General features: G+C 47.7%; 1 protein-coding gene across 1 annotated transcript in view; it reads right to left on the minus strand.

The window, feature by feature from the left end:
* The window catches only part of LOC111157597 (regulatory factor X4), a 140,726-nt gene that overhangs the window by 94,092 nt on the left and 22,345 nt on the right, over window positions 1–24,289 (minus strand). Inside the window, exons 3-4 of the mRNA XM_022519144.1 lie at window positions 18,102–18,162; window positions 4,198–4,321 (exon numbers count right to left, since the gene is read on the minus strand). Coding sequence (XP_022374852.1) covers window positions 4,198–4,321; window positions 18,102–18,162 — 185 coding nt within the window. The remainder of the gene's footprint in view (window positions 1–4,197; window positions 4,322–18,101; window positions 18,163–24,289) is intronic.

Below are 24,289 nucleotides of genomic sequence, written 5' to 3' on the forward strand. Positions count from 1 at the left end.
GGTCCCTCAGAGTACAGGAAAACACAGCCGGTTTCCACTGGTACCTGAACAAGTTCATCCCCGCTCAGTAAATGGGCTAATGGGAAATGGATATCATGTCTGCTTTATATGGGCATCATGTAGGTCAAACAAATTCACAAGTGTCAAATGATTCCAGTGTCCTTGGCCATAACATAAGTCATTCAATCTTCAATAAATATCTGAAGATCTATTATGCGCCAGGGGCTATTCTGGGAGCCAGGGATTCACAGTGAACAAAAAGGTCCTCGTGGAGCTTCCATTCTAGAGAAGGAGGCAAATAAAAAACACACAACTAACATATAGGTACACATATATATTTTTTAGTTATGTCATATGTATATGATAGTTATACAGTTATATACAGTCTATAACTAGTATATAACTAGTTATATAGTTATAGACAGTCTATATTATCTGTAGTATGAAGTGGTAGAATAATAGGCAATGACATGTAGATAACTACCCATGCAAGATGAAATACATTAGTTGTATCATACAGGTAACAGTCAGGACAACAAGAAGTGCTATTAAGAAAAGAAAAGCATGGGGCGCCTGGATGGCTCAGTGGGTTAAAGCCTCTGCCTTTGGCTCAGGTCATGATCCCATGTCGGGGGTTGGGGGGGGTCTCTGCTCAGTGGGGAGCCTGCTTCCCTTTCTCTCTCTTGCCTGCCTCTCTGCCTATTTGTGATCTCTCTCTCTGTATCAAATAAATAAATAAAATCTTTAAAAAGAAAAGAAAAGAAAAGAAAAGCATGGTGGGAAACAGAAGAAGCCAGATGGAGGGAGACCAGTTTTAGATAGCGGCGCCTTCTTCCATTGGTAGAACACATCACAATTTTAAAAAATGTTCTCATAGGCGCTATGTCATTTTATCCCTGCCATGATTTGGGGAGGGATTACTCCCGTCTAGAGGTAAGGAAATGGGAGATCGGAAAATTTCAGTGACTTCAAGCTGGGTCATCTTTCGTGGTGGACAACAGAAAAGCAGGCACAAGACCAGCTCAGCTCGAAGCTTCAGCATTCTCTGCGACGCCTAAATTAATTCTGGGACCCAAAGTCAATACGGTATTACTGGAAGCCAGGGCTTATGGAGTGTGGCCGCAGTGCTGGAAAGAGGATCTCTTTCAGATCATACTTGGGGCAAAACAGTTGCTGCGCTCTACTCACTTTATCAAGGACGGTATCCCAGCCAGGCGACCTGCGGGGAGAGCCTCACGGCTGACGCCTGCGTCACCTCAGCCCACTTGCAAGCTGGGGACGTGGGGGTGGAGTGGGGGGAAGCTGCCACCAGTGACATTTTTCTCTAAACACGAAGCCGAAATGTTGAACCTTGTCTACTCAGAGTTGAAAGTTCATAGATGAATCGAAAGTTTGGATGGATCTGTTCAAAGCAAGGCTGCCCTTGATGACAATCCCAGGCTTCACAGAACAACCGGTCCCTTTCTTTCAGGGGGAAGGCAGCTGCAGCTGGGAGCCCTCAGGAAGGGCGAGTGTGGCTGGGGCTCCAGCTCGAGGAGCTTAGTGCGGAAACCCTCAGCGGGCCCCTTCTGTCCTCTGTGGCTGGAAGGACAGCCCTAGTTCCCGGTACATTTGAAATCAATGTCTAGGTACCTGCAAAGAGCTCTTCCATTTGTGTTTTTAATACCACTGGACTATGTCCTTGCTTTTGAAATAAAGATAAGATGGAGTTTGGCTGCCTTTTTAGTGACTATTTTGGAAGCAGCTGACATTATAATTCTTAGAGAGAAAAAGTTATTATTTGGAAAAAGATTCTGAAAAGCCATTTGGTGCACAGAGGTCAGGAGGAACATGGATCAGAGAACAGGGGTGATTTGGTGGAGGTGGTCCCGAGGAGGAAGGGGTGGGGAGGGGAGCAGTGGGAGGTGGTGGAGGGGGAGAGAGGAGGTAGCCAAGCAGAGAGGGCTGAGACCACTTGTGGGGAACCGGTAGGGGGAGGGCCCAGAGCCTCCAGTGTGGTGGGGAGTCTTGAACTGGGGATACCTGTTCCACAGGACCCTGTTTGGGATTTAAGTCCCCCCTGCAGACTTCAGTCTCCTGGGATCACAGGTGCTTCCTACGGGCTGTCTGGTGCAAAGCCCATAGGGCTGTGAGTTTCATCTCTGGCTCACAATGGTTCAGAACAGGGCTGTCCAATAATACCTTGTGTGATGATGAAGTGTTCTATTTGCACTGCCCAGTAGGACAGTCTCCAGTTACCTGTGGCCAGTGGGCATGTGGAATCGGGCTAGTGTGCCTGAAGGACAGAATTTTTTCTTCTGCTTATGTTAAACAACCGTAGTGGCTACTGTCCTGAACAGCACAGGTGGAGAGAGGTGCTCTGTGCAAAAGGAAGGGTCCCAGGTCAGGACAACTCAGAGAAGTTAAGGGACAAGTCCAGGACAGTTAGCATTCTGGATCTTTCAGTTCACCCAACCTCTCCCTCCATTGGAGGCCTTATCTGAACTCTCTACTGGGGCCGCTGCCAGGGAGTGTGGATGCGAGCAAATGTCCCCGGACCCCAGACGAGTGACAAAGCTCCAATCTCCCCCTGCATTCTTGGTATGCCCTTCCTTCTCGCACCCACTGAGGTGCTCACCGACCTCCCTCGACTGTGAGGCTCTCCACAAGTGGGACCCACACTCCATTCCCTCCTGGGTCTCTGCAGAACACAGTGCCTGCCACGCGGCCCATCTCAACCCACACCAAAGGAATGAAGAAATGAATGAAAGAAACGGCAAAGCTGCTTTCTCCACTCACTTTTTTAAACAATTATTTGCACGTGGAATGCATCACAAAACCATAGGCCCTCCCCTAAGTCACCACGGAGCACCCTCACATTTCCTCAGTGGAGCTAACTCTCAGCCACGTGGCTTTGAACTCTCCGGCAGAGGGGCAGGGGGGCGGTTGCTGGCTCAGGCCTGACGCTGCTCTCTTTCCCCTAACCCAGCTGATGACTGATGAAAGGTCACCTCTTCCTGCCACTTCAGTCCTTGTTATGGGCGCACTTGGAAACCTGGTGAGGAATCCTGGTGCAAAACACACCTGCCTTTTTGTGAGCAAATGCGGCAAAACTTATACATGGGGGAAAGAAGCTAATAAAAGGAAGAAGAGTTTGGATGTACTGACTCAAATTAAATTAGGTATTTTAGAGGTATAAATACATTTTTAAGATTTTACTTATTTATTTGTTTACTTATAGTGGGGGAGGGGCACAGGGGGAGGGAGACAGAGGATTTTTTTTTAAAGATTATTTATTTATTTATTTATTTGACAGAGAGAAATCACAAGTAGGCAGAGAGGCAGGCAGAGAGAGAGGAGGAAGCAGGCTCCCTGCTGAGCAGAAAGCCTGATGCGGGGCTCGAACCCAGGACCTGGGATCATGACCTGAGCCGAAGGCAGTGGCTTAACCCACTGAGCCACCCAGGCACCCTGAGACAGAGGATCTTAAGTAGACTCTGCACTGAGCACGGAGCCCGACTCATGGCTTGATCTCATGACCCTGAGATCATAACCTAAGTCGAAATCAAGAGTCCGATGTTTAACCAACTGAGCCACCCAGGTGCCCCCAAACCTGCATTTCTATCAAACAGACTAAAGATTAGTCTTAGAAGAATATTCCAGCAGTGTTCCTTGGCCTGTTAAAATGAATGACCAGCGACAAGGAGTTTTTGTGGACATAGCCTGAAGTGTGGAATGTATTTTTATCACGAGATGGACAGACAGCAGCCAGGCCCGCAGTCATGTTACAGATAGCATCGCTCCCCACAGAGGATTTTCAGACCGCCAGGCTAACGATGAGAGGCCGTTTTCCGGCTTCCCCAAGGCTTTCCCACTACAAAGCCAAGCAGTCTGCCCGCCCCAGCCTCACTGTTACATAAGCAACACCCTGGGGAATTTAACATTGGCCTCTTGGAGGAAAGAAGCCAGTTCCTGCAAATTAAGTACTGAGGAAATTCAAGTTAGGTGTTAGCTTTTTCACTTGAGGACCTGTCCGAATCGTTTGGAGTTTTCAATACTTTGCAATTAGTTCGTTTGGTATTCGGCTTGGTATCACCTTGTTAAGATGTGTTGGTTGCGGCAAAAACCAAAGCAATGAAGATGTCAGCAAAGCTTAAGAATGGTACATAAGTGACTCGGAAGACGGGAAGAGGAGGAGGGCTGGGGAGGCCGACTCACCTTCCCGAAGCTGGCCGCGTTGACAGGCTGCGTGTCGTTCCTCTCGCAGAAGTCCAGGTAATGCACGTACAGGGCACTTCGCGGAATGCAGACGCCTTCCGCGATCTCGTAGTTCTCCTCCAGCCTGCGGACAAACGCCCAGTGAGCAAACCTCAGACAAGAGGGCACGCACCTTCTAGTCCTGACCAGGAAAGAACTCTTCCTCCAGATGGGGAAACCGAGGCTCAGGAGGACCGAGAAACCTGCCCAAGGTCAGGCATGGAGTTGGTAGGTTAGCGGGATCAGACTCGTGGTCCTTGTGGGTATGACTTTGGGTCACTTTCAGCTCAAATTCCCAGTCCCTCTCTTCTGTGCTGTCACTGTGCATTCTGGGTGGGGCAGGTTCCGAAATGTTCCAAAAATACACAGTAGCTTACAGGCGCCCCATTCAGCCGAGCTTTGAACCACACACTCCCTTGTGCAGCCTTTTCTGATGGGGTCCCAGGGTTGGAGCATCTTTGTTAACAAGAGCAGTGGGATGGCCTGAGAACACAAATACCAAAGGAAAAGCCAGACAGCTGGACAGGCCGTGACCCACTGACTGAAGGGAGGTTTTATGGCCACAGTGGGGGCTGAACCCGTTGGTCTCTTTGGGATCATTATGATTCCATGCCCATCACCTTCTCAATGAGTACAGTTTAACGGCCCAGGGTGAGGGCTTCCTACGGGGGCTCAGACCCCAGTGTGGTCACCTGCTGGCTTGATGACCTTGAGCAAGTTATTTTTTTTTTTTAAGATTTTATTTATTTGACACAGAGAGAGAAATCACAAGTAGGCAGAGAGGCAGGCAGAGAGAGAGAGAGGAGGAAGCAGGCTCCCCGCGGAGCAGAAAGCCCGACGCGGGGCTTGGTCCCAGGACCCTGGGATCATGACCTGAGCCAAAGGCAGAGGCTTTAACCCTCTGAGCCACCCAGGCGCCCCCCCTTGAGCAAGTTATTTAACCTCAGACCTCAGTTTCCTTTTGGAGGTGCTGGCTGTGATCGCCTTCGATCACATAACAATCAGATGTGACGTGTGACCTGAGCCAGCACCGTGAGAAACATGATTAACACTTCAATGTCAGACCTCATCATCCTCCACTTTTCCTCTCCGTAAAACCTCTCTGGGTACCTACACGTCCAGAATCCGTGCTAGATCTTGGGCACATAAAAGTAAACTAGGTAGAGTTTGTCATTTTTCCCCTCCTCAACACAAACACCAGAGTGGAGGCATCAGAAAGAATCCTGCCCCCTTTGTCACAGACAGCTTGGAAGATTGAACACTTCTTCCGATGGAACTACTGGGGTATGTGACAACTGGGGGACTTCTCTTTGGGCTTGCCAAATCCACAGCCTGGGGCACACGCTGCTCAATTAACTCAACAAGAGAAAATATTTTTCTTTTGATCACAGACTGGATTTTAGGAAACAACCCAAAGTCACTTGGAACCAAGTTGGAGGGATAAAGTGGTTGGAAGAACGCTTTCATCCCAAACAGTTTGGGGGAGGGGAAGGAGCAAAAATAAGGCGTGATCCTAAAGCAGTGAAACAAATATCCTCAAATGGCTTCTAGTTTCTCCGGGGGCACTTGCCAAAGAAAGGGTCCAGCACTGTCGTAACTATGAAGTGCAACGAGGACGCGGCCTTCCGAGGTGCCCACTTGAAAAGGCAGCACTCGCTTGGCTCATTCCGACATGCGGTTGAAAGAAAATCAATTCAATCATTTCTTATCCAGACCCTACGGATAAGTTCAACCCCAGGCACGCTCAGATGAATGAAGAATCCTGGTGCGGAATGGTCTCACCGTCTCACCCACTCCCCTCTCTTCTGGGAAGGGGGATGCTGAGTAACTCCTGACCATTTTTAGAAGTGTTCCAGGAAAACAGTTTGTGCAATCCTTTCTGTGTGACCTAATTCCTGGAGACTGACACAGTGTCTGAGTCACCCCTGCATCCCTGAAGGCCAGCATAGCCCTTGGCACACAGCAGGTGCTCCATAAGTGCTTGATGGCTAGATCGCTGCCGTCATGCATTCATTCCACAAATATTTACTGATCTAGCTCCTGCCAAGTGCTGGGGATGCCATGGGGAGCAAGATCGTCCTTGTTTGCATACAAGGAGCAGATTACTGGTGGGCAGATGTATAAAGACACAAGTAATATTTAATTCAACACATGTTTATTGAGTTCCAGGTGGTGTTTTAGACATTGAGGAAATAGCAGTGAACAAAACAAAGGCCCTGTCCTGAAAGGGCTTCCATTCTAGTACACGTGTCCCCAACATCGTAAACCAGAACTCTAAATGTGGTTCCCTGTGGGGAAAGGCTTTCACACAGAGATTACATTTCTTAGGGCTGTCCTAAGCTTTAGGTCGGCTACGAATGGGAATCAGCCTTCTAGCTTAGCCTGGACCCCTGCATGCCATGCGCAGCGTTGTTTCTCACTAAAAGTGAGCTCAGAGGTCCAGAGAACCAGCTTATGCACAAACCTGTGTGGGCCATCTGAATCCGACAGTTTTCACAAATGGGGGTCTCACAGACATGCTTTGTTTGACCTGAAAACAGTGTTGGCCCAAGGACACTTCATATAAGAATCTAACTTCCTTTGAAAAGGCTGTGATCTGGCAACACTGAGCCCATATTCCCGTATGACCAATAACTGACCAGAGGTATGTGTGTCCTCGAGTTGGGCAGAGTCCCCACTCCTCCCTCCTTTTCTGACACCTAATCTATTTTCTGTTCCATGTCTGGCTCCTGTAGGCTCTTATGTCGACATGAGGCACAACCCAGGCCCTAGCTCACTTCGCAGCCTATCTGTGGAGGGTAACGCACAGAGATAGGAATCCTTAAGCACAACAGGAGCGGTGGACAGTGGGAAGATGCTGTAAAGGTTCGTGGATGGACTGGGATTGAACCTTGTGACAACCAGGATGGTTAGCATCTCTTGCTCTCTTCAAAGGATGCCAGGCACTGGGTACCTGGTATCTCTTTCCATCCTCACAAAAACCATTTGAAGTAGGTATTACACCCATGCTTTAGATGGCAAAACTGAGGCTCAGGGAATGGAACTCATGTGTCCGTGGTCAAGCAGCCAGTCAGTGGGACAGTCGTATTCTGTGGGACAGCATCCTTGCTCTGGTGGATGGAGGGGTTCCAGGTGAGGAAAACAAGGAGGATGAGGACACACCAACACGCGCTTTGGATGACGAAGACAACGGTATGAGCAGAGAACCAGCTTGCAGAGGAACCTCTGAAAACACGAAACCATGGGGGAGGGGGCATGGAGAATCCTTTGGTGCCCACAAGAGAATACGGCCTGGCACAGGAGTCTGGCAGCCCTTGGAGTTTAAGAGTTACAACAAAAGTGTGATTTTCAGGGGGTGGTGAAGCAGAACTCAGAGAAGTGAAAAAATAAAGACTCCAAGGAGGGAAGAGCCGAGTGTTTCTGGGACGCTGCAGAAGTCATCACTGTGTCATCAGTAACAAGAGTCACTAAAATTAATTTAAGGCTTAATATGATCTGTTAGGCAGCAACGGGTTGACTGTAAGAGAATATAACAATCAAAACAAAAAACACCCAAGTCTCATAGGTTTCATTTCAGACTCCTGAGAGTCCTACTAAGCAACTTCCTTTAAAAGCTTTGATTTCAACTCTCTGGACGATGGGGGAACATTTTCCAGTCGAACACACACACACACACACACACACACACACACACTCACACAACTTGGGCGGCTGCAACTTTGGGCAGGACAAGCGGTGGAGAGGAGAAAAGTATCCCTTTTTGCTCATCCTCGCTAACAATTTCCTAAAATTAATTTTGGCCAGAAAAATCCATGGGTACATTCAACACGCATGCATTTCAAGCCATTCAGAGCTCGTCTTATGAAAGGCATGTGATCCTTTAAAATGACAGGGGCCAGTTACATTTTCTTTAGCATATTGTGGCCTGATCAGATTCATTCTTTGGAAAGGTCATGGTGGTGCCGTGATGGTAGGAGGCCACGGCTGATTAGTGAGGCCTGGCACATACATGGCAGCTGACTAGTGGTATCTGTTGAATGAATGAATGAACAAATGAGACCACTTAAGAGCTGCTCCAAGAGACCAGGCAAGAAGAGATAGAGCGTGGAGTAGAGTGAAGGAGTGGCCGTGGGGGCAGAGACAGCATTTAGGTTGTGGCTGCCAGCTGTGAGGTGGATGGGAGAAACCAAGGCACGCTCTGGGGTTCCTGACTGGGCCAACTGCATGGCTGGGGGCCCTGTTCCTCATGACTAAAGACTGCAAGGGAGTTACGGAGGGCAGGAGTGATGTGATATGAAAAAGCACAGGCTCCCAGGTAAATTCCTGAGTCCCCTTCCCATTAGCTATTTTACTTAGGCCCCTCCCCCATGCCTCAGTTTCTACTGGACTTACTGTGGCTTGTTTGCTCACTCAGTAAGGCCAACGGATCAGCATTAAAATGGAAGACCAAGGTTAAAATGTATCCCATTAAATAAACCCATAGCAGCAACAAACTATGTGAATCCATATGGGTCCAAGTCACAGTTCACACAGGCTGAGTTAATTAAGCAGTTACCTGCCAGAGGCCAGAACCTTCTAAAGGAGAACGTTTCTATGCACGTTTTATTCCTCAAGGTATCCAGGTGGCTTATGACTATGAAGCATTTTAATAAGCTCTGCAACTGAATGGATGTAACTGGCATTCAGGGCGACTTCGACACTTGATGAGTTTCCACAGAAAGAGTGTCATGATACCTTTCCCCAAACCTCCTTACGAAATCCAGAGGTCCGCGTGTGTACTCAAGTTGCTAATTGGAATGTCCGCTTCGCTGACCAAGGCACCGCGGAAAGAAAGGCAGTTAATTATTTCTCTTCATATCTGATGAAATCTCCCCTTTTCCTCCTCACTTGTGGAGGACATCATTAGTCTGACATGGTGAACAATACTCCATTATACCTGGATATTTTTAATGATCAACAAAAAATTCCCCACGTCTTCCATTTTCTGATCTTCTATTTAATAACACGATCATATTTGAATCGAGCCCATCCTATTATGCAGAGATAATGAACTCCATCCAGGAGCCAGCAGAAGTCATTATCTGTGGTACATAGTTTGAGGAAGACCTCCTCTCGAGGTCTGGGGTCGCGGGGCGCGGGAGGAGGATCTGTGTCCGCGCTTGCAGCGAACGTCTCGGCACCAGCACAACAGGCCCTGCTGTTCGCCGGAGCAACCTGTTCTCTTCTACGTACACGTGAGCGTTCGGCTCAGAGTCTCCTCTCCCCAGGTCCTTGCAGACAAGTCTGTAACAGAGCCCTCCTCTTCCATTTTCCCAGAAGATCAGACAGCAGGGTTTTTAAAAAAAACTTTGCTGGACATAGTAACTTATTACTGAGGCTTTCAGAGTTGTCCGAGACTCAAAAATCTGTGAAAACACACTTGCTAAGGGATCGGAGGCCAGATGGTGCTCCAAACCCACCCGTGGCTTCCCTCTGCCTCTGTGAAGTCCTAATTCCCTCCCTTGGCATCTAAGACCCCCACATCGGACCCCCACATCGAACCCCTGACTACTTCTCCAGGCTTCCGCCGACCCACTCCTCTGCACATACACTTGGCTCCAGCCAACGGGATCCCCCCCCCTCGCAACCTCCACGTTTCTGGTGCTCCCCCCGCGAGAGGCGACCCGCTCTACTGTGCCTCGCCCTCCACCGACCGGCCCGGATTCCTCTCTCCTGAAGACAGCCTCTTCACTGGTTCTTCCTCCTCGCCGGCTTCCCGTGTTCGTGCGCTCGGTAACATGCAGGGTGCCGCGATGGGCACCTCCAGGCGCCCAGCACCGTGCGTGGAGCACAGCGTGTGGACAGGAGGCCCAGCCTCTGCCCCTACAGCTCTCCCCGCCTGCTGGGCCTCTCCAGGGCTCTTGGATCCTTCTGCGGTTCCCGCCACCTTGGCTGAGAAGCAGCACTGGGTTCCGAGGCGGCACTCGCTGGGTTTAAATCCTGCCTCCGCCGCTCGCAAGCGCCACGGTCTCGGCGGTGCTGCTCGAACTCTCAGATTCTTGCCTCCTTCTTCGGTAAAATGACCCAAATGATTTCCCCCAAGGCCGCAGAGGGACTCAACGAGAATCCACGCACAGCCCGCAGCCTGCCGGCCAGCAGAGAAGGACCCGGGGAAGGACACGGGCCAGTGTTATTCTAGGTTACGGCGGAAGATTCCTGGAATGTTTCACGTCCTAGAGTGAGAGTCCTGCGAAGGCAGGAACCAAACCGAACCCCTGTTTATGTTAGCGGAGTTCCTAGCCCTGAACACAGGCAGTCAAGACTTCAGAAGGAAGAACAGAGGAGGCGGTGGGAAGGAAGGAAAACAGACTTTTGCACAGATCAGAAGAGCTGTGTGTGTGTGTGTGTGTGTGTGTGTGTGTGGAAGGAAAACAGACTTTTGCACAGATCAGAAGAGCTTTGTGTGTGTGTGTGTGTGTGTGTGTGTGTGTGTTTTAATCTTAAGACCTAGGTGATTAAAGAAAAACCCTGATTCATATGAACATATTTGATCTATATTTTCCCGTGCCTACAGTGTGCCAGGCATAGTCATGTTTTCTATGGCTACTGGCACAAGGTGGGTAACATTATCTCCATCACACGGAGGAGGGAAGGGACTTGCCCAAAGTTGTTGCGCTGGGAAAAGCCGGGCTTGCGGTGTGAACTTCTAAAGCCCTCACTATGCTATGGCCTGACATTTATGGTGGGGTCAGTGAGCCAGCACACATTTATTGAGCACCTACTATGTGCCAGGCTGTAGAAGACAGCACTGAACACCAATACACTATTCCCGCCTTGCCTTTAAGAAGCTGATGGTTGATCCGAAAAAGATGGGAACCAAAGAGAGAACAGCACCAGACAATAACTACATACGAAATGGGGGGCTCTGGCTCCGACCAGATCTGAGGCTGATGGTATAAAAAGCCCAAACAAACAAACAAAACCGATCCATTTTATCTAATAGCACTTAAGTCCACGATTTGCTCCTGGGTAGATGCACCAACCAGACACCCGCGTTGAGGTGGCTCTGGTAATTGTCCCAGGACCTCGGCTGACTCTGCCTCCCCTTCAGGGGCCTTCTTGGGAGTCAGGCATTCCCTTGCTCAGGTGGAGTGAGACTGTGACCCTCTGCTGCATACAGCTGCCAGCTTGGTTTCCTCCTCTTTAAACAGGGCTGATAGTCCTGCTGACTCTACAGGGTTCTCACAAGGAACAAGAGAGCTCAGCCGGTGATGTCTCCTGGTGCAAGCCCGCTTGAGCGTAGGTTTGGCTGATGCGGAGCAATGGACTGACTCAGGGACTTAGCGCTTCCATTGTAATTATGGAATTGGAATTGGATCAGAACCTCCAGGAACTGAGGTTCCTCCATAACCTGTGATTGGCCAATTGGCCTATAAACTACTGGGTTGGTATTCCAGAAAGGCCTGGGATTAGCCAGGTTCTAGAATCCTTATGTTTATTTTTTGGTTTAAGTCACGCCCCCCCCCCCGCACTTTTTTTTTCTTGACAAAAATTCAGCATCATCTAACAGCACAGTGTCCCAGTTCTGCACTGTTGCTGATGCTTCTGTCAGGGCTGGCCTGGGGGAGGGCAGCCCAGAGCTCTGGGGGGGGCACCCCTGATAGCTGAGGTGATTTGGGCACCATTCTCCACCATGAGCCATCCCCCCTCTTGATATTCTCTTTCCATCCCTTCCCTGTCTCTATGCATCTCTACTTCACCGTCATGAACACCTGTGGGAGTGTTTGCCATGTTGGGGTCAAGAAGTGGGAGTGGTCGGGACACACAGGGAAACGTTAGTGGGACTACAGAACTGCCCGCTCAAATGCCTTTACTGTATTATATCTTAACTACAGCACAAAATACTTAAAAAAAAAAAAAAGGCTCCTAGCACCACACCACGTCTTCTCCTGCTCTGAGACCCACCACTCATGGGGCCCTGACTTCGTCTCTCCATCGGCAGCAGAGGACGCCGCCACACCTACTGGCATTACCTGACAGCTCTGGCTGTGTCAGACCTAAAAACGTTTGGCCTGCCTTTCCAGAACCAGGTGGGGGAACTCCTATGATGGAAGCAAATAAGATCATGTCACTGTTGAGTAAGGGATCAAGTCAGAAAGGGGTACGAAACATCAGGTGTCGGTCACACTCGATGACTCTGGTCTAGGAGCTGTGATCTGGTGTAAAACTTCAACACGCTTCTTTGGAACAGCACAAAGCCCAGCGTTCTACCTCTGGCCTCCAAGAGCATTTTAAAGGGAAACATGAAATTTATTTTGTTTCCTATTAATTTGAACTATTGAAAGGCTGTCAATCACCCAAGACTTCATTTTAATTTTTTCGAAAGAAAGGGAAAAAAAATGCCCCCCAACAAAGTGACAGCTTGGTCTTCTACCATCTTCCATTGGGGAAGGGCCTCCCTCCCTCTGTGAACTGCTGAAAGGGAGGATGTCTCGAACCCTGATTGGCGCCCATGGAGCCGGAAGGGGCACAGGCGACAGGGAGGTGTGTGAGAGGGCGGGGCTGTGCAGGGGGACATGTGCTGGCAGTGAGCAGGCCAGGATGGAGGAACAGGCTGCTTTCCATTCCCAAATCCTCTGCTTGAATAGAGGTTATTGTGTGGCCGGGTCTCCAGCAGCGCTCAACCTCCCCAGCGGCTTGGGCTTTACTAACCCTCGTGACCGAGGATGCTGGAAAGTGTTTGGCAGAAGGCATTTGACAATATTTGCCTGTTTTCTGCTGGGAGCTGCCTCCAGATCACAATTATTTTAGGCCCCAATTATTTTAGGCTGCTTGACCACTGCATTATTGGTTCTTAGAGTGGGGATGGTCTCGAGGGTGATGGTGAGGGGCCTCGTGGCAAGGAGGGAGAAGGTGGGGAAGCAAATAGCTCCTACCCCAATTTCCAAAACAAGCCAAGCATCCCAAGAGAGCTCAGCACAGTCGGGCCTCCTTGGCAAGGAGACCAATGTCCTTTTCTGGGCCTGCCCCCCTCACGGTCCTGAGGGGCTGCACCTGGCCACTGCAGAGAGGGGATGGTGTGACGCATGCACGTGCCTCGGAGAATGAGATGCAATGGTGTGGAGCTAGGTCCTATTTCTTTTTTATTTTTCTTTAGAGAGAGAAAGAGTGGGATGGGGGAGGGGCAGAGAGAGAGGGAAAGAGAGAGAATCCCAAGCAGGCTCCAAGCCCAGCACGGACCCTGATGCGGGGCTCAATCTCACACCCCTGAGATCATGCTCTAAGCCAAAATCAAGAGTCAGACACTTAACCAACTGAGCCAGCCAGGTGCCCCCCCCTTCTTTTTTTCTAAGTATTTTGTATGGTGGGTGAAGATACAAAATGGCAAAACCATTTGAGAGGGCAGATTTTATTCCTATTAATATTTTCTGAGCACCCAACTCTTCTACTTCTTGACCCCAACATGGAGAACATTCCCACAGGTGGGCAAGGGGGTGGGTATGAAGAGGTTCCCAGAAGCGCTGTTTGTGAGGGCACAGATGAGATCCGGACACGACCCAGATGTCCATCAAGAGGCAAGTGGCGAAATCCATGGAATTGTGCGCAGCAGTTACAATGGGGCTGCTCTTTACCGACTAACATGGGGATGGCTTGGGGACTTTCCAGTGAGGAAAGGACAAGCCATGGGTCGATACAGTGTAGGAGCGTGTTTTAGTGCAATATATCTGCATTCCTTTCAGAAAGGAAGAAATACGAAATCCTAAAAATCACAATTTGGAAACTTGTGTTGGTACACAGACACGTAAACGTGTCGACAAGGACTTTAAACACACAAGCACACTTCTCACTGGTGACAGGGCTGCTCCGGGGGAAGAGGCAGGAACTACAACCAAGTTAGTCTCATAAACGATATTTCCGTTTTTAAAAGAGGAAATATATCCCTCGTGTAAATTAAATTAAATAAAATAGAAGCAAAAATAAGTATTGAATTTGTATCTTGTCTTTCTCTACAATGTTAACAAAGAGAGGGAAGAAAGTCAGACAAGGGGAAAAGGGGGAAAATACAAGAACACAGATTTCGCTCTGAACTCGCTGGCGGCCAGAGCAGAAAGGGTACGCAGGCTGAATGATATCATTTTCCCTTGCGAAATGGACGGTGCGTTTCTAAAAGTTTTGCTCAAGTGCAACTTTACATATAGGAGGTCACGTGTCTTCAACTACAGTCTGAAGCACGACTCTGTTTTGTTTTGTTTTTTTTTAAAGATTTTATTTATTTATTTGTCAGAGAGAGAGAGGGAGAGAGAGCGAACACAGGCAGACAGAATGGCAGGCAGAGGCAGAGGGAGAAGCAGGCTCCCTGATGAGCAAGGAGCCCGATGTGGGACTTGATCCCAGGACGCTGGGATCATGACCTGAGCCGAAGGCAGCTGCTTAACCAACTGAGCCACCCAGGCGTCCCACGACTCTGTTTTTATTTAAGAGAAATGCTGGCTGATGGGTATTAAGGATGGCATGTATTGTGATGAACACTCAGTGTTTCACATAACTAATGAATCCTTGAACACTACATCAAAAACGGACGATGTACTATATGTTGGCTAACTGAACATCATTTAAAAATTTTTTAAAATAAAAGAAAATTTTAAAAGAGAAATATTGGTCCACCGGGGGGGCTCACTTGGTTGGGCGCCTAGCTTTTGGTTTTGGCTCAGGTCATAATCTCTGGATTGTGGGATTGAGCCCCATGGCGGGCTCCTTGTTCAGCATGGAGTCTGCCTGGGATTTTCTCTCTCCCTCTCCCCCTCCCCCCAACTCAGTAAACAAGTAAATAAAATCTTTTAAAAAGAGAGTCTTTCCTGCTGTTCACAGATTCTCTACCCTGACTCCCTCTCCCTATCTTTATCACTCTGCTATCTCTTGCTGTGTCCCACACTGGCTGCTTCCTATAGTTCCTTGAACAAGCTCAGCCTGCCTCCCATCCTGGAGGGAGTGGCAGACGCTGTGGTGTGTGCCCAGGTTACTCCTGAGGACTGAGGCATCCTTCCTCACTTCCGGGAGGTTGGTACTGAGACTGAATCTGTTCTAGGGAGTTGTCCTCAGCAGAATGTGAAGAGAACTGACTTGCCCAAAGCTTCACCCTCCTCGCAGGGGACCGCTGACATCCAGTGATGGGCAAGGGGGTAGGAGGTAAAGACCTGGATCCATTGCCTAGATTCTGGTCTCTCTAAAGGGCCAGCCCAGCCTCAGAACTCCCTTAGAGACTGCTGAAGGCTCTGCCACAGCCTCCTGTTAACCTGACACCCCCCGGCCCCACCTACCCTAGCGTCCCTCACACCCCAACGTGTTGATACTGGGGGCACACCTGAATAAAACACCGGTATGCAGGTCTCTGCTCAGGCTGCCTCTGGGAAAGCCCAACCTACAATAGTACAGCTTTTTTAGAAGCTTCCTTCTGCCTAGAATGTTCCCCAACCCTGATTCTCACATTGTCATGTTGTCAGTGAGGACTTCTTGTCATACAAGTGTCCACTTAAATGTCACCTCCTCTGGGAAGCTTTCCCTCACCACTCCACCTAAAATACCCTCTGAAACACTACCCTGTCAGCCGATTCAAATTCTTTGCACAGCACCTGTCAGCATCTAATGTATTCCTTGTTTCTTTATCATTAATAGGATACTTCTATATCATTATAAATTCACCTCCCCTGGGTCCCTATTCCTGGGCTGTCTGATTCACTGGTACATTATCAGAGCCTAGAAACAGGGTGTGGCAAATAGAAGGTGCTTGACCAACATTTCCTGAATTAGTGACTAAAATTCTGTCTTCTACATAGAAAGAGAACTGGAGAGAAATTTGATGTTCTTCAAACAACTTGATGTCTTTTGATAATAATAAAACAAAAACTGCCAAATTCTCAAAGCTGATTTGGCCTTGAAATTAAAAGTTATTTTTTAAAAAATCTCCTGCCTGACTTTGTGAATTGGAAGATGTCATTTCTTCTGGAATCATCTATGTGACCTTTTACGTAGAAACAGATATTAGGGAGAGTAGGAGTGAACCGACGGAGCCTACGGCAGGAAGGAGAGGAGCCCTGACCCCGGATGCCCGGGCGACTCAGAAGGGAGGATATGCCGAGCAGCCGGATCTACGTCAGACGTCAGACACTTCAAGCACTTCGTCTGCATGAACTCGTTCCCTCTTGATGACTCTCCCTAGGAGTTAGACACCACTGCTCTCCCCATTTCACAGGTAAGCAAACTGAGGCACAGGGAGGTTAAGGACCTTGTCCAAGTTTCCCCAGCTGAGGAGAGGCACAGCTGGGCATTCATTCTGGCAGTCGGACTTAAGAGGTGGCACTGTCTACCACCTCATGATTGCGAGGCAAATGTCGAGAATCATAGAGAAATAGGCATGAACAAGGTCATTTTCTTCTGCTCCCATTCACATCTTTTATTCTGAAACATGAGCCATGTTCAGGTTATTTAAGTCAGAGTGTCTGCTGATTCCTTGCATTTCTAGAAACTCCCGTGCCCTAAGTCCTTTGTATGGATGCCTCGTTAGATGTCCTGGCATTATGAATTTGTGTGACCATAATTTAGGGGGAAGGGTGCAGGCAGAGGTTTGACCAGGGAATAGAGTAGAATTTTAAAGAAAGCCAAAAGCAGCAAATGCAACAAGAAAAAGAATATAGGGACAAAACGATGGAAACAAGCCAAAGTCTGGAAATCAAGCTCCTGCAAACAACCTTACTCTCCCGGCAGCCAAGCGAGCCGAATGTTGAGACCCTCGTTAGAGAAGACTGAGTTACGCTCCTGAACGCTTTCCCCCATGCTGTCTTCCTCCCACCTGTGCGTGGATTAGTCGGGAGAATCTAATGCGATTTGCTCATTAAAGCCCACCTGCTTCCTCTTCTCATTTGTTCTCTCCTCTCTATCCTTCCCGAGTCTTCTCTTCCTTTCTTCCAAAGCAGGGGCTTTGCAATTAAAGAGACCCAGCCAGGTTCTTGCCTGCACCCCTTCATGGCTCTGTGTAGATTCAGGCAAATGACTTAATTGTCTAAGCTTTATTTTCTTCATCTGTGAAATGGGCATAACAATATCAACTTCAGAGAACCGTGAGACTGAGACCAGGCATGAGGCATGTATTGGGAGCTCCTGGCACGGAGTCTGGCACGTAATAGGTCTTCGTGCCTTCCCTTCCCCAGTCCTTCTTCCCTCTCCTTCCTTCCTTAATCTCCTCAGGTTTGCTGGGCTGGGCTGCCAGTGGAATAACAGCCTTAACTGAAACGATGTTTGGGGGAAAAGCTACAACACAATTTCTAAGTGAGCCTCTTACAGGAGAATTTTATCTGTAAACCTCAAACATGAGAGCAGCCACTCAAACAACATCCATTAGGTGTTGCACCAAGTCCAGGAATTCCAGATACCGAAAGGAAAGCCACTGAAGTAGGTAATGCTTGTTTGTGTTATTAATGTTAAAATAATTGTAGTATAGTTACAATTAAATATGAAACCATGAAGAACTCTTTGGTAGGGGTAAACAGACCTATGTTTCTGTAATTTGCTGCAATGTTGTTAATTGTAACAACGCATTCCAGAAAGTCAGTGAGCAACACCCTTGTGGGCTTCAGCCCTTGCCAGGATCTTGATGACGGGAAACAAAATCTACCCACCAAATACAACAAATATGGAAATCCAAATCTCCAGGCAGGATCTAAGTTGAGTATTTTACACACAGCCGCAAATCAAACTGATTGCATGTGAGCTACTGGATGTCAAGTTCTCAGGACAATGTCAGACCTCCCAGTGACACCCTGCTCTGCTGGTAGGAAGTGACAGTTGCGTGAGGGCCCCATCAAGAGAAGACTTACTGAAAATGAACTTACCATTGCAGAGTAGCAGGAGTGGAGTGGGGCTTGGATGCTCTATTGTTTTCTTTTTCCTCATCTGTTAAAGGAAAGAAAAAGGAGTGACCTTCAGTAGGAAAAGTACTCTCCCAAGCAGCCCAAGGCTCCCAAGCATTTGAAGAAAACTCAAAAGCTGATGCTTTGAAAGCAGTGACAGTTGGGCTCTTCCCACATGTTAGATATCTTCTTGAATAAGGAAAAAGGGAAACTGACTTATACAGAAAACTCTTAGAGCACTTGGCATTTTTAATTTGATGAAATTCGTCAGAGTTGAAGAGCTGTCTCTATTACTGAGCAATATGACTGTGTTCACCCAATTTACTATTTTTCCAACTGCAGCTGGATGTCTGACTCTATGATTTGGACCCTAAGAACTCACCATTTGCTCCTGCTAACCCCACGGAGAAGTATGGGGTAAGGGAGGGGGAGTCAGTGTCCAGGAGACTCAGGATAGCAAGATCACAGGGCTGTGCTAGCCCACTTCTCTGTAAAGGGCCAGATACTAAATATGTTAGGGTTTGGGGGCCAAAAGGCAAAATCAAAACTACCATGTCATATTTATATAACAAGGGTAAACAAATTTCTACAAAGCCTTTATTGATAAAATTCAAAACAAAATAATAGCAATTGAGTATAGTTTTTGTAATATGTCTACTAATAAGAATAAATGAAATTGCTTTGGGGGAGAAGGTTAACATTTTTCTAAACTGGGGTTTAAAGTTCATATTCTCTACCATTGAACAGATTACAAATATTCATCTATAAAAGCCATTCTTGGCTTACACCCCTATGAAAACAGGCATCGGGCCAGACCTGAATAACAGATCCAACTTTGCGTCTAAAAAGAACTCTCATAATTTCGTCGTGGATTAGCTGAGAAATACATATAATGACCATCATCCAATTCCTAATAAAGCCTATTAATAGAAATAGTCAACATAAAATTTCTTGGTCCACAAAATTTGTCCCATTCAGAAGAGCAGTATGGATTATAATCTCAAGAGAAAATTAGTGATGTCAAAGCCTACAACTACAGTCAACCAAATTTATAAAGAACATGTAAAAAGGTCAGTGAAATAAATCTCTGGCATAAATTTTATATGGAAAAGGATCTGTATCCAGAGAAAAGATTTCAATGAAACAAAATGAAAGTGGAAGAAAGTGAAGTATGCTTAGCGAAAAGAAATTTTTAAATGAATTAGCCTAATAGAGTTCAGAAAATATTTTCTTGATGAAAATGTATCAAGATTGGTATAAATCTGATAATGGAATACTATGCAGCCACCAAGAGAAACGAAATCTTGCCATTTGCAACAACGTGGATGGAGCTAGAGGGTATTATGCTGAGCGAAATAAGTCAATCAGAGAAAGATAATTATCATATGATCTCTCTGATATGAGGAATTTGAGAGGCAGGGCGGGGGGTCGTTGGGGGGGAATGAAATAAGAGGGGATCGGGAGGGAGGCAAACCATAAAAGACTCTTAATCTCACGAAACAAACGGAGGGTTGCTGGGGGGAGGGGGGGGAGAGGGTGGCTGGGGGATGGACACTGGGGAGGGTATGTGCTACGGTGAGTTCTGTGAAATGTGTAAGCCTGATGATTCACAGACCTGTAGCCCTGGGGCAAATAATACATTATATGTTAATAAAAATAATCAAAAAATAAAAAATTAAAAAACAAAAAGATTGGTATAATTCTGATTAATTAGTATCTGTAACAGATACTGTTGCTGTTTATTCAACCGTTGTTCATACTCAGCTTCTTGCTCATTCACAGAACCGCAATGTAGAGGGAACCATGTGTCAAGGGGGGGTGATTCCCCTTTGGATCCCAGACAGCTGAATGTTGATGAATTTAAATCTACCCATTGAGCCACTGATGGGGTAGGTGTGGCAGGTGACATGGTGCTGGCCTAACAGACTTAACGGAAAAGCTCTCTGGAAGCTTCTGGGAAAGATATTTTTCCCTATTAAAAAGGAATTGGAGGCCTTAATTTTGAACTTCTGGCCTCCAAAACTGTGGCAAAAAAACAAAAACAAACAAAAACAAAAAACAGTATCTTCTGTTTTGTGCAAAAGCAAACAGACTAGCAGGTGAGAGAGTCTGGTCTGTCCTGTTCTTGAACATGGCAGAGCAGACACAGAGCGGTGAGCTTTCAGCTGGGAAGAGAGCAGCCTCAGCATGAAGTCCACGCTGAGGTGGCAGAGAGGAAAGAGGGAGGGACTGGGGGATCCGAGTGTCATGTTGTGCCTGATTAGCCAACCCGCAGTGCAGCTGCCTCCCTGTTTTGTGAGGTAATAAAATCTTCTTAGTTCATAAAACCTCTTTTCATTGGATATTCTCTTCCCTGCCACCAAAAAGCCTCGTAACGGATACAAACACTCACATACTCATCTTTGTGTTTCCTCCTAACAGTGCCTGTTCCACTAAATAGCCAGGTCTGTCTTCCACAAATGCCTTCGACTATCTTCAGAAAATTAAGTAGCACAATAAGGAGCACGAACATGTGAGTCTCACAAGAATATAGATAGACGCAGAAAATAATACTCAACCTCAGCTGTTCACAGAGAAATAAAAAAGAAAATAATAATGAGGCACAACTTTACATCTCTGAGAGTAACGAAAATGTTAAGTAATGATAATTCCCAGTGCTGGTGTGTAAGTGGTAAAACTAACACTCACATACTTCTGAAGGTAGTGTTAACTGGTACAAAGTTTTTGGTAATCAATTTGGCAGTTACTTACCAATTTACCAACTGCTTACCAATATTGAGAGCCATCTAAAATGTCCAGTCACCTGACCTCACATTCCAACTCCTAGAAATTATACTAAGCAAGTAATTGAAAAGAAATAAAAGGCAGTGTTAAAAAACACAATCAACTGAGTTTTTTCCTTAAACAAGGAAAAGCATATAAACAACCTCTCAGCTTATGTTGGACCATGACTGGACCAGTTTCCATTCCGCCTAGAACTGGCAGAATTTTTCTCCTCTGCTTCTTTAAATGTCAGCATTTCAGCCAAGCTGGACTAGATATCAAAAGATCTATGTTCTAGAATCAGTGCCAAAACTCACTGGCCGTGACTGAGCAAACCCCTCATTTTTCTTCATTTGTAAATGGTCACTTTACAGGGCCATTGAAATGACTATATTAATTAATTCAACAAATATTCACTGAATACCTAATTTATGCCAGCTAAACACTGGGGATAAAGAAATTAGACTCCTGTCCTTCAGTCTGGCTGGAGAAAGAGAAAGACAAACAGTGGAGAGAAAGGCCAAGTTCGGTAAGAAGTGATAAATGCTGTGACACAGGTAGGCAAGTGGGAGCCTGAGAAAGCAGAGGCTTCACAGAAGGCTTCCTGGAGGCAGTGGTAAGTGAGCTGTAAGTCTTGGAGTGTGTCAGAGATGGGAACCAGATGGCAAGGAAGGTGGGACCAAGTCAGGGGAAAGAAGGTAGAGAAGGCGAGGGACAGACCAAGACACGGGGACCCATAAGATCATGATGACCACAGCTTGGGTCTCTGTGGGATATGGGGACGGGATCTGGAAAGGGACTTTTTGGACATTCTAATGAGTCTGTTTCAGCTTCCAGACCGTTTCTTAAACTGAGGATGATCATCACGCCTACCTTAAAAGGCTGTTGGGGGAATGATGACATGAACTTAACAGAGACTAAGAGCTCCCAAACCTCCCAAGACTGCCTTCAGCTGCCCTGGGGGCCAGGATACCTGGAGCCATTCTGCTTGGAGATACGCATGGGGGCAAAGACAGGCAGGGACAGAGACCCTGCCAGGTGAACACACACTAGGCCACATCATGGCTCCACACAGGAGGGGGCATTTGAGCTGTGCCTTGAAGACACAGTCTGGGTTTTTAAAAATAACTTTGTTTCCTGTTCCCAAAAGTCATCCATGTTCATTTTTTAACTTTGGAAAATAGAGAGAAAAATCTCTGTAAATCCAAGCCCCTCTCGACACAGGGAACTATTGTTTTTTATCTTATTTACCTCCAGTCTGTTTTCAATGTTCTCTTTCACACCCGAAGACATACACACAACCCTAACTTAAAACAAGGGAGGGTCACACAGTGCAAAACCCTGGCTTGTGGCTGCATCCTTTGCCTTTACAAGGACGAGTTAGACTTTGAGAAGCAGACTCTGAGGGAGGGGCATACCAGGAAAGGAGGCAGCATGATAAAGGCTGGGAGGACAAAACCCGGAGCCCAAGCCAGCACGCAAGGGTTCCACTTGGCCGTAGCCAGAGGAGCCCCTCATTTGGGGATTTTGTCCAGCACCTCCCACACAAGTGAGACCTATCTCTATTGTGTTGGATGCTTCCCCCCAATTAAACTTTGTGATGGCCCACTTCGGATACCAGTGAATAGAAAGAGAATTGGCTTTGGGGGCAAGGCAGACCTGGGTTTGAATCCCAGCCTTGCCCCTAACTCTGGGTGGAACCCTGAGCAGTTAGTTCCTTAACTCATCAAAGCCCAAGGGTCCTTTCCCTAAAACATGAGAATCATAGCTTAGATCCCAAGGACAGCTTGAAAATTAAATAGAGTATGTGAACAACCAGACACATGAAAAAAAGAATACCGTCACAATCACAATAGCATTTATTGGCCAAGTACTCAAGCCAGGGATAGGCATCATTTTTCATATGCCATCCCACTGTTTTCCTCCGTGCTATTTACATCCGACCTTATAAATAAGGAAACCGAGCTTTGGGGAGTCTCTCCCTTGCAGAGGGCAGTGCAGCCAGTGAGGGAAGGCTGGGTCTCCCCGCACGCTCGGCATATGGCGGCTACTGATGGTACTAACCAAGGACTGGTCTACCCTGGTGCCAGTGTGGCCTCTCCATCTCAGTCATCAAACAGGCGCCTTCCACCTCTGCAGGCCCCCTTTTAGACCACTAGTGACCTGGCGCTCAGGGTCTGAATGCCCAGCCTCTTTCTTCCAGAAGGGGGTGTGTGTCACAGTCAGACGCCTCCTATCTGGGGACTGTCAATCCCAATTCACCAAAAGTGCTGGTTGCTCATTCGTGCATCAAATATTGATTGTCTGCTACAGTCCAGCCCTGTGCCAGGGGCAAAAGGGAGAGGACAGACAGACAGGGTCTCTGCTCTCTCAAGCTCAGAGTCAAATTATCAGCAAATAAACTGGACGGGAGAGTCTGGGATGTTAGAGCAGGACCAGATGTGGGCTGTGAGTTGAGCCTTGGGAGCTGAAGGAGGAGCCATCGGGCTGATGAGGACAGCGGAGCACATTTTAGGTAGAAGAAAAGAGCCATAGCTGATAGAAACTTCAGGAACTGGTTCTGCCTAATGCTTTTTCTTTTTTAACAGACAAAAATACCTCAAGCCAAATGAGATTCACGCCATAATTTCAGGCCAGCCAGATTCCTGGAGGTGCTCACGGCCCAGGTGGGGCCGTCCATCTGTGAAGCCCACCCTGCTCGTCCTACCCAAGTCGGAGAGCAGCCGCCTGCTTACACGCCTCCCGTCAAGACGCTGCTCACCCGCTCTGTCCCGCTGCCCCTGTGCAGTCCTGTCTCCAAACACACTCCAGGGAACCGCAGTCCACTTCCCGGTGGTGAGCTCCTCTGCTTCCCCCTCTGGATCCACCTTCCAGTAGAAACTCTGAGGCCGAATTTCCAGCCTCCAGCCCTGGCTCTACCACTTGCCAGCTGTGTGACCTCCAACAGCCTTTTGGTGCCTTAGTTTCTTGTTTGAGAAACAGGGATAATAATAGCACCAGGCACGTATGGTAGGGATTAATTAACCACTCCTGGTACAAGATACAAGCTACCCTAAGTATTCCCTATTCCTATAATAGTTGTCAGTCTTCTGGAGGGGCCAGGCACCTGGCTCCCCATCCTGTCCACGGGATGGCATTTGGCAAGCCCAGCCTCTGAGACAAGGCTGTTTGCTCCTCCTCAGTGCTCCTCCAGCACCCTGGCTGATCCCTAGAAAAGTCCTCACGGGGTGTGGTCACTGCTTGCCCCCAGTGTGTCTGCCTCACTTGTCTGTAAGTTCTTTAGGGCACAGACCGCCTCACCACTATGGTTCCAGCACTCACACAGGGTTGGGGCTCAAGAAGCCTTTGTGGGATGAATGAATGAATGAATGAACAGCTAAGATAGTACCACAGTTAAATTCAGCCTA

The sequence above is a fragment of the Enhydra lutris genome, unplaced genomic scaffold (genome assembly GCF_002288905.1).
Source record: "Enhydra lutris kenyoni isolate GAN:26980312 unplaced genomic scaffold, ASM228890v2 scaffoldscaffold55, whole genome shotgun sequence".
In the NCBI taxonomy this organism is placed as follows: Eukaryota; Metazoa; Chordata; class Mammalia; order Carnivora; family Mustelidae; genus Enhydra; species Enhydra lutris.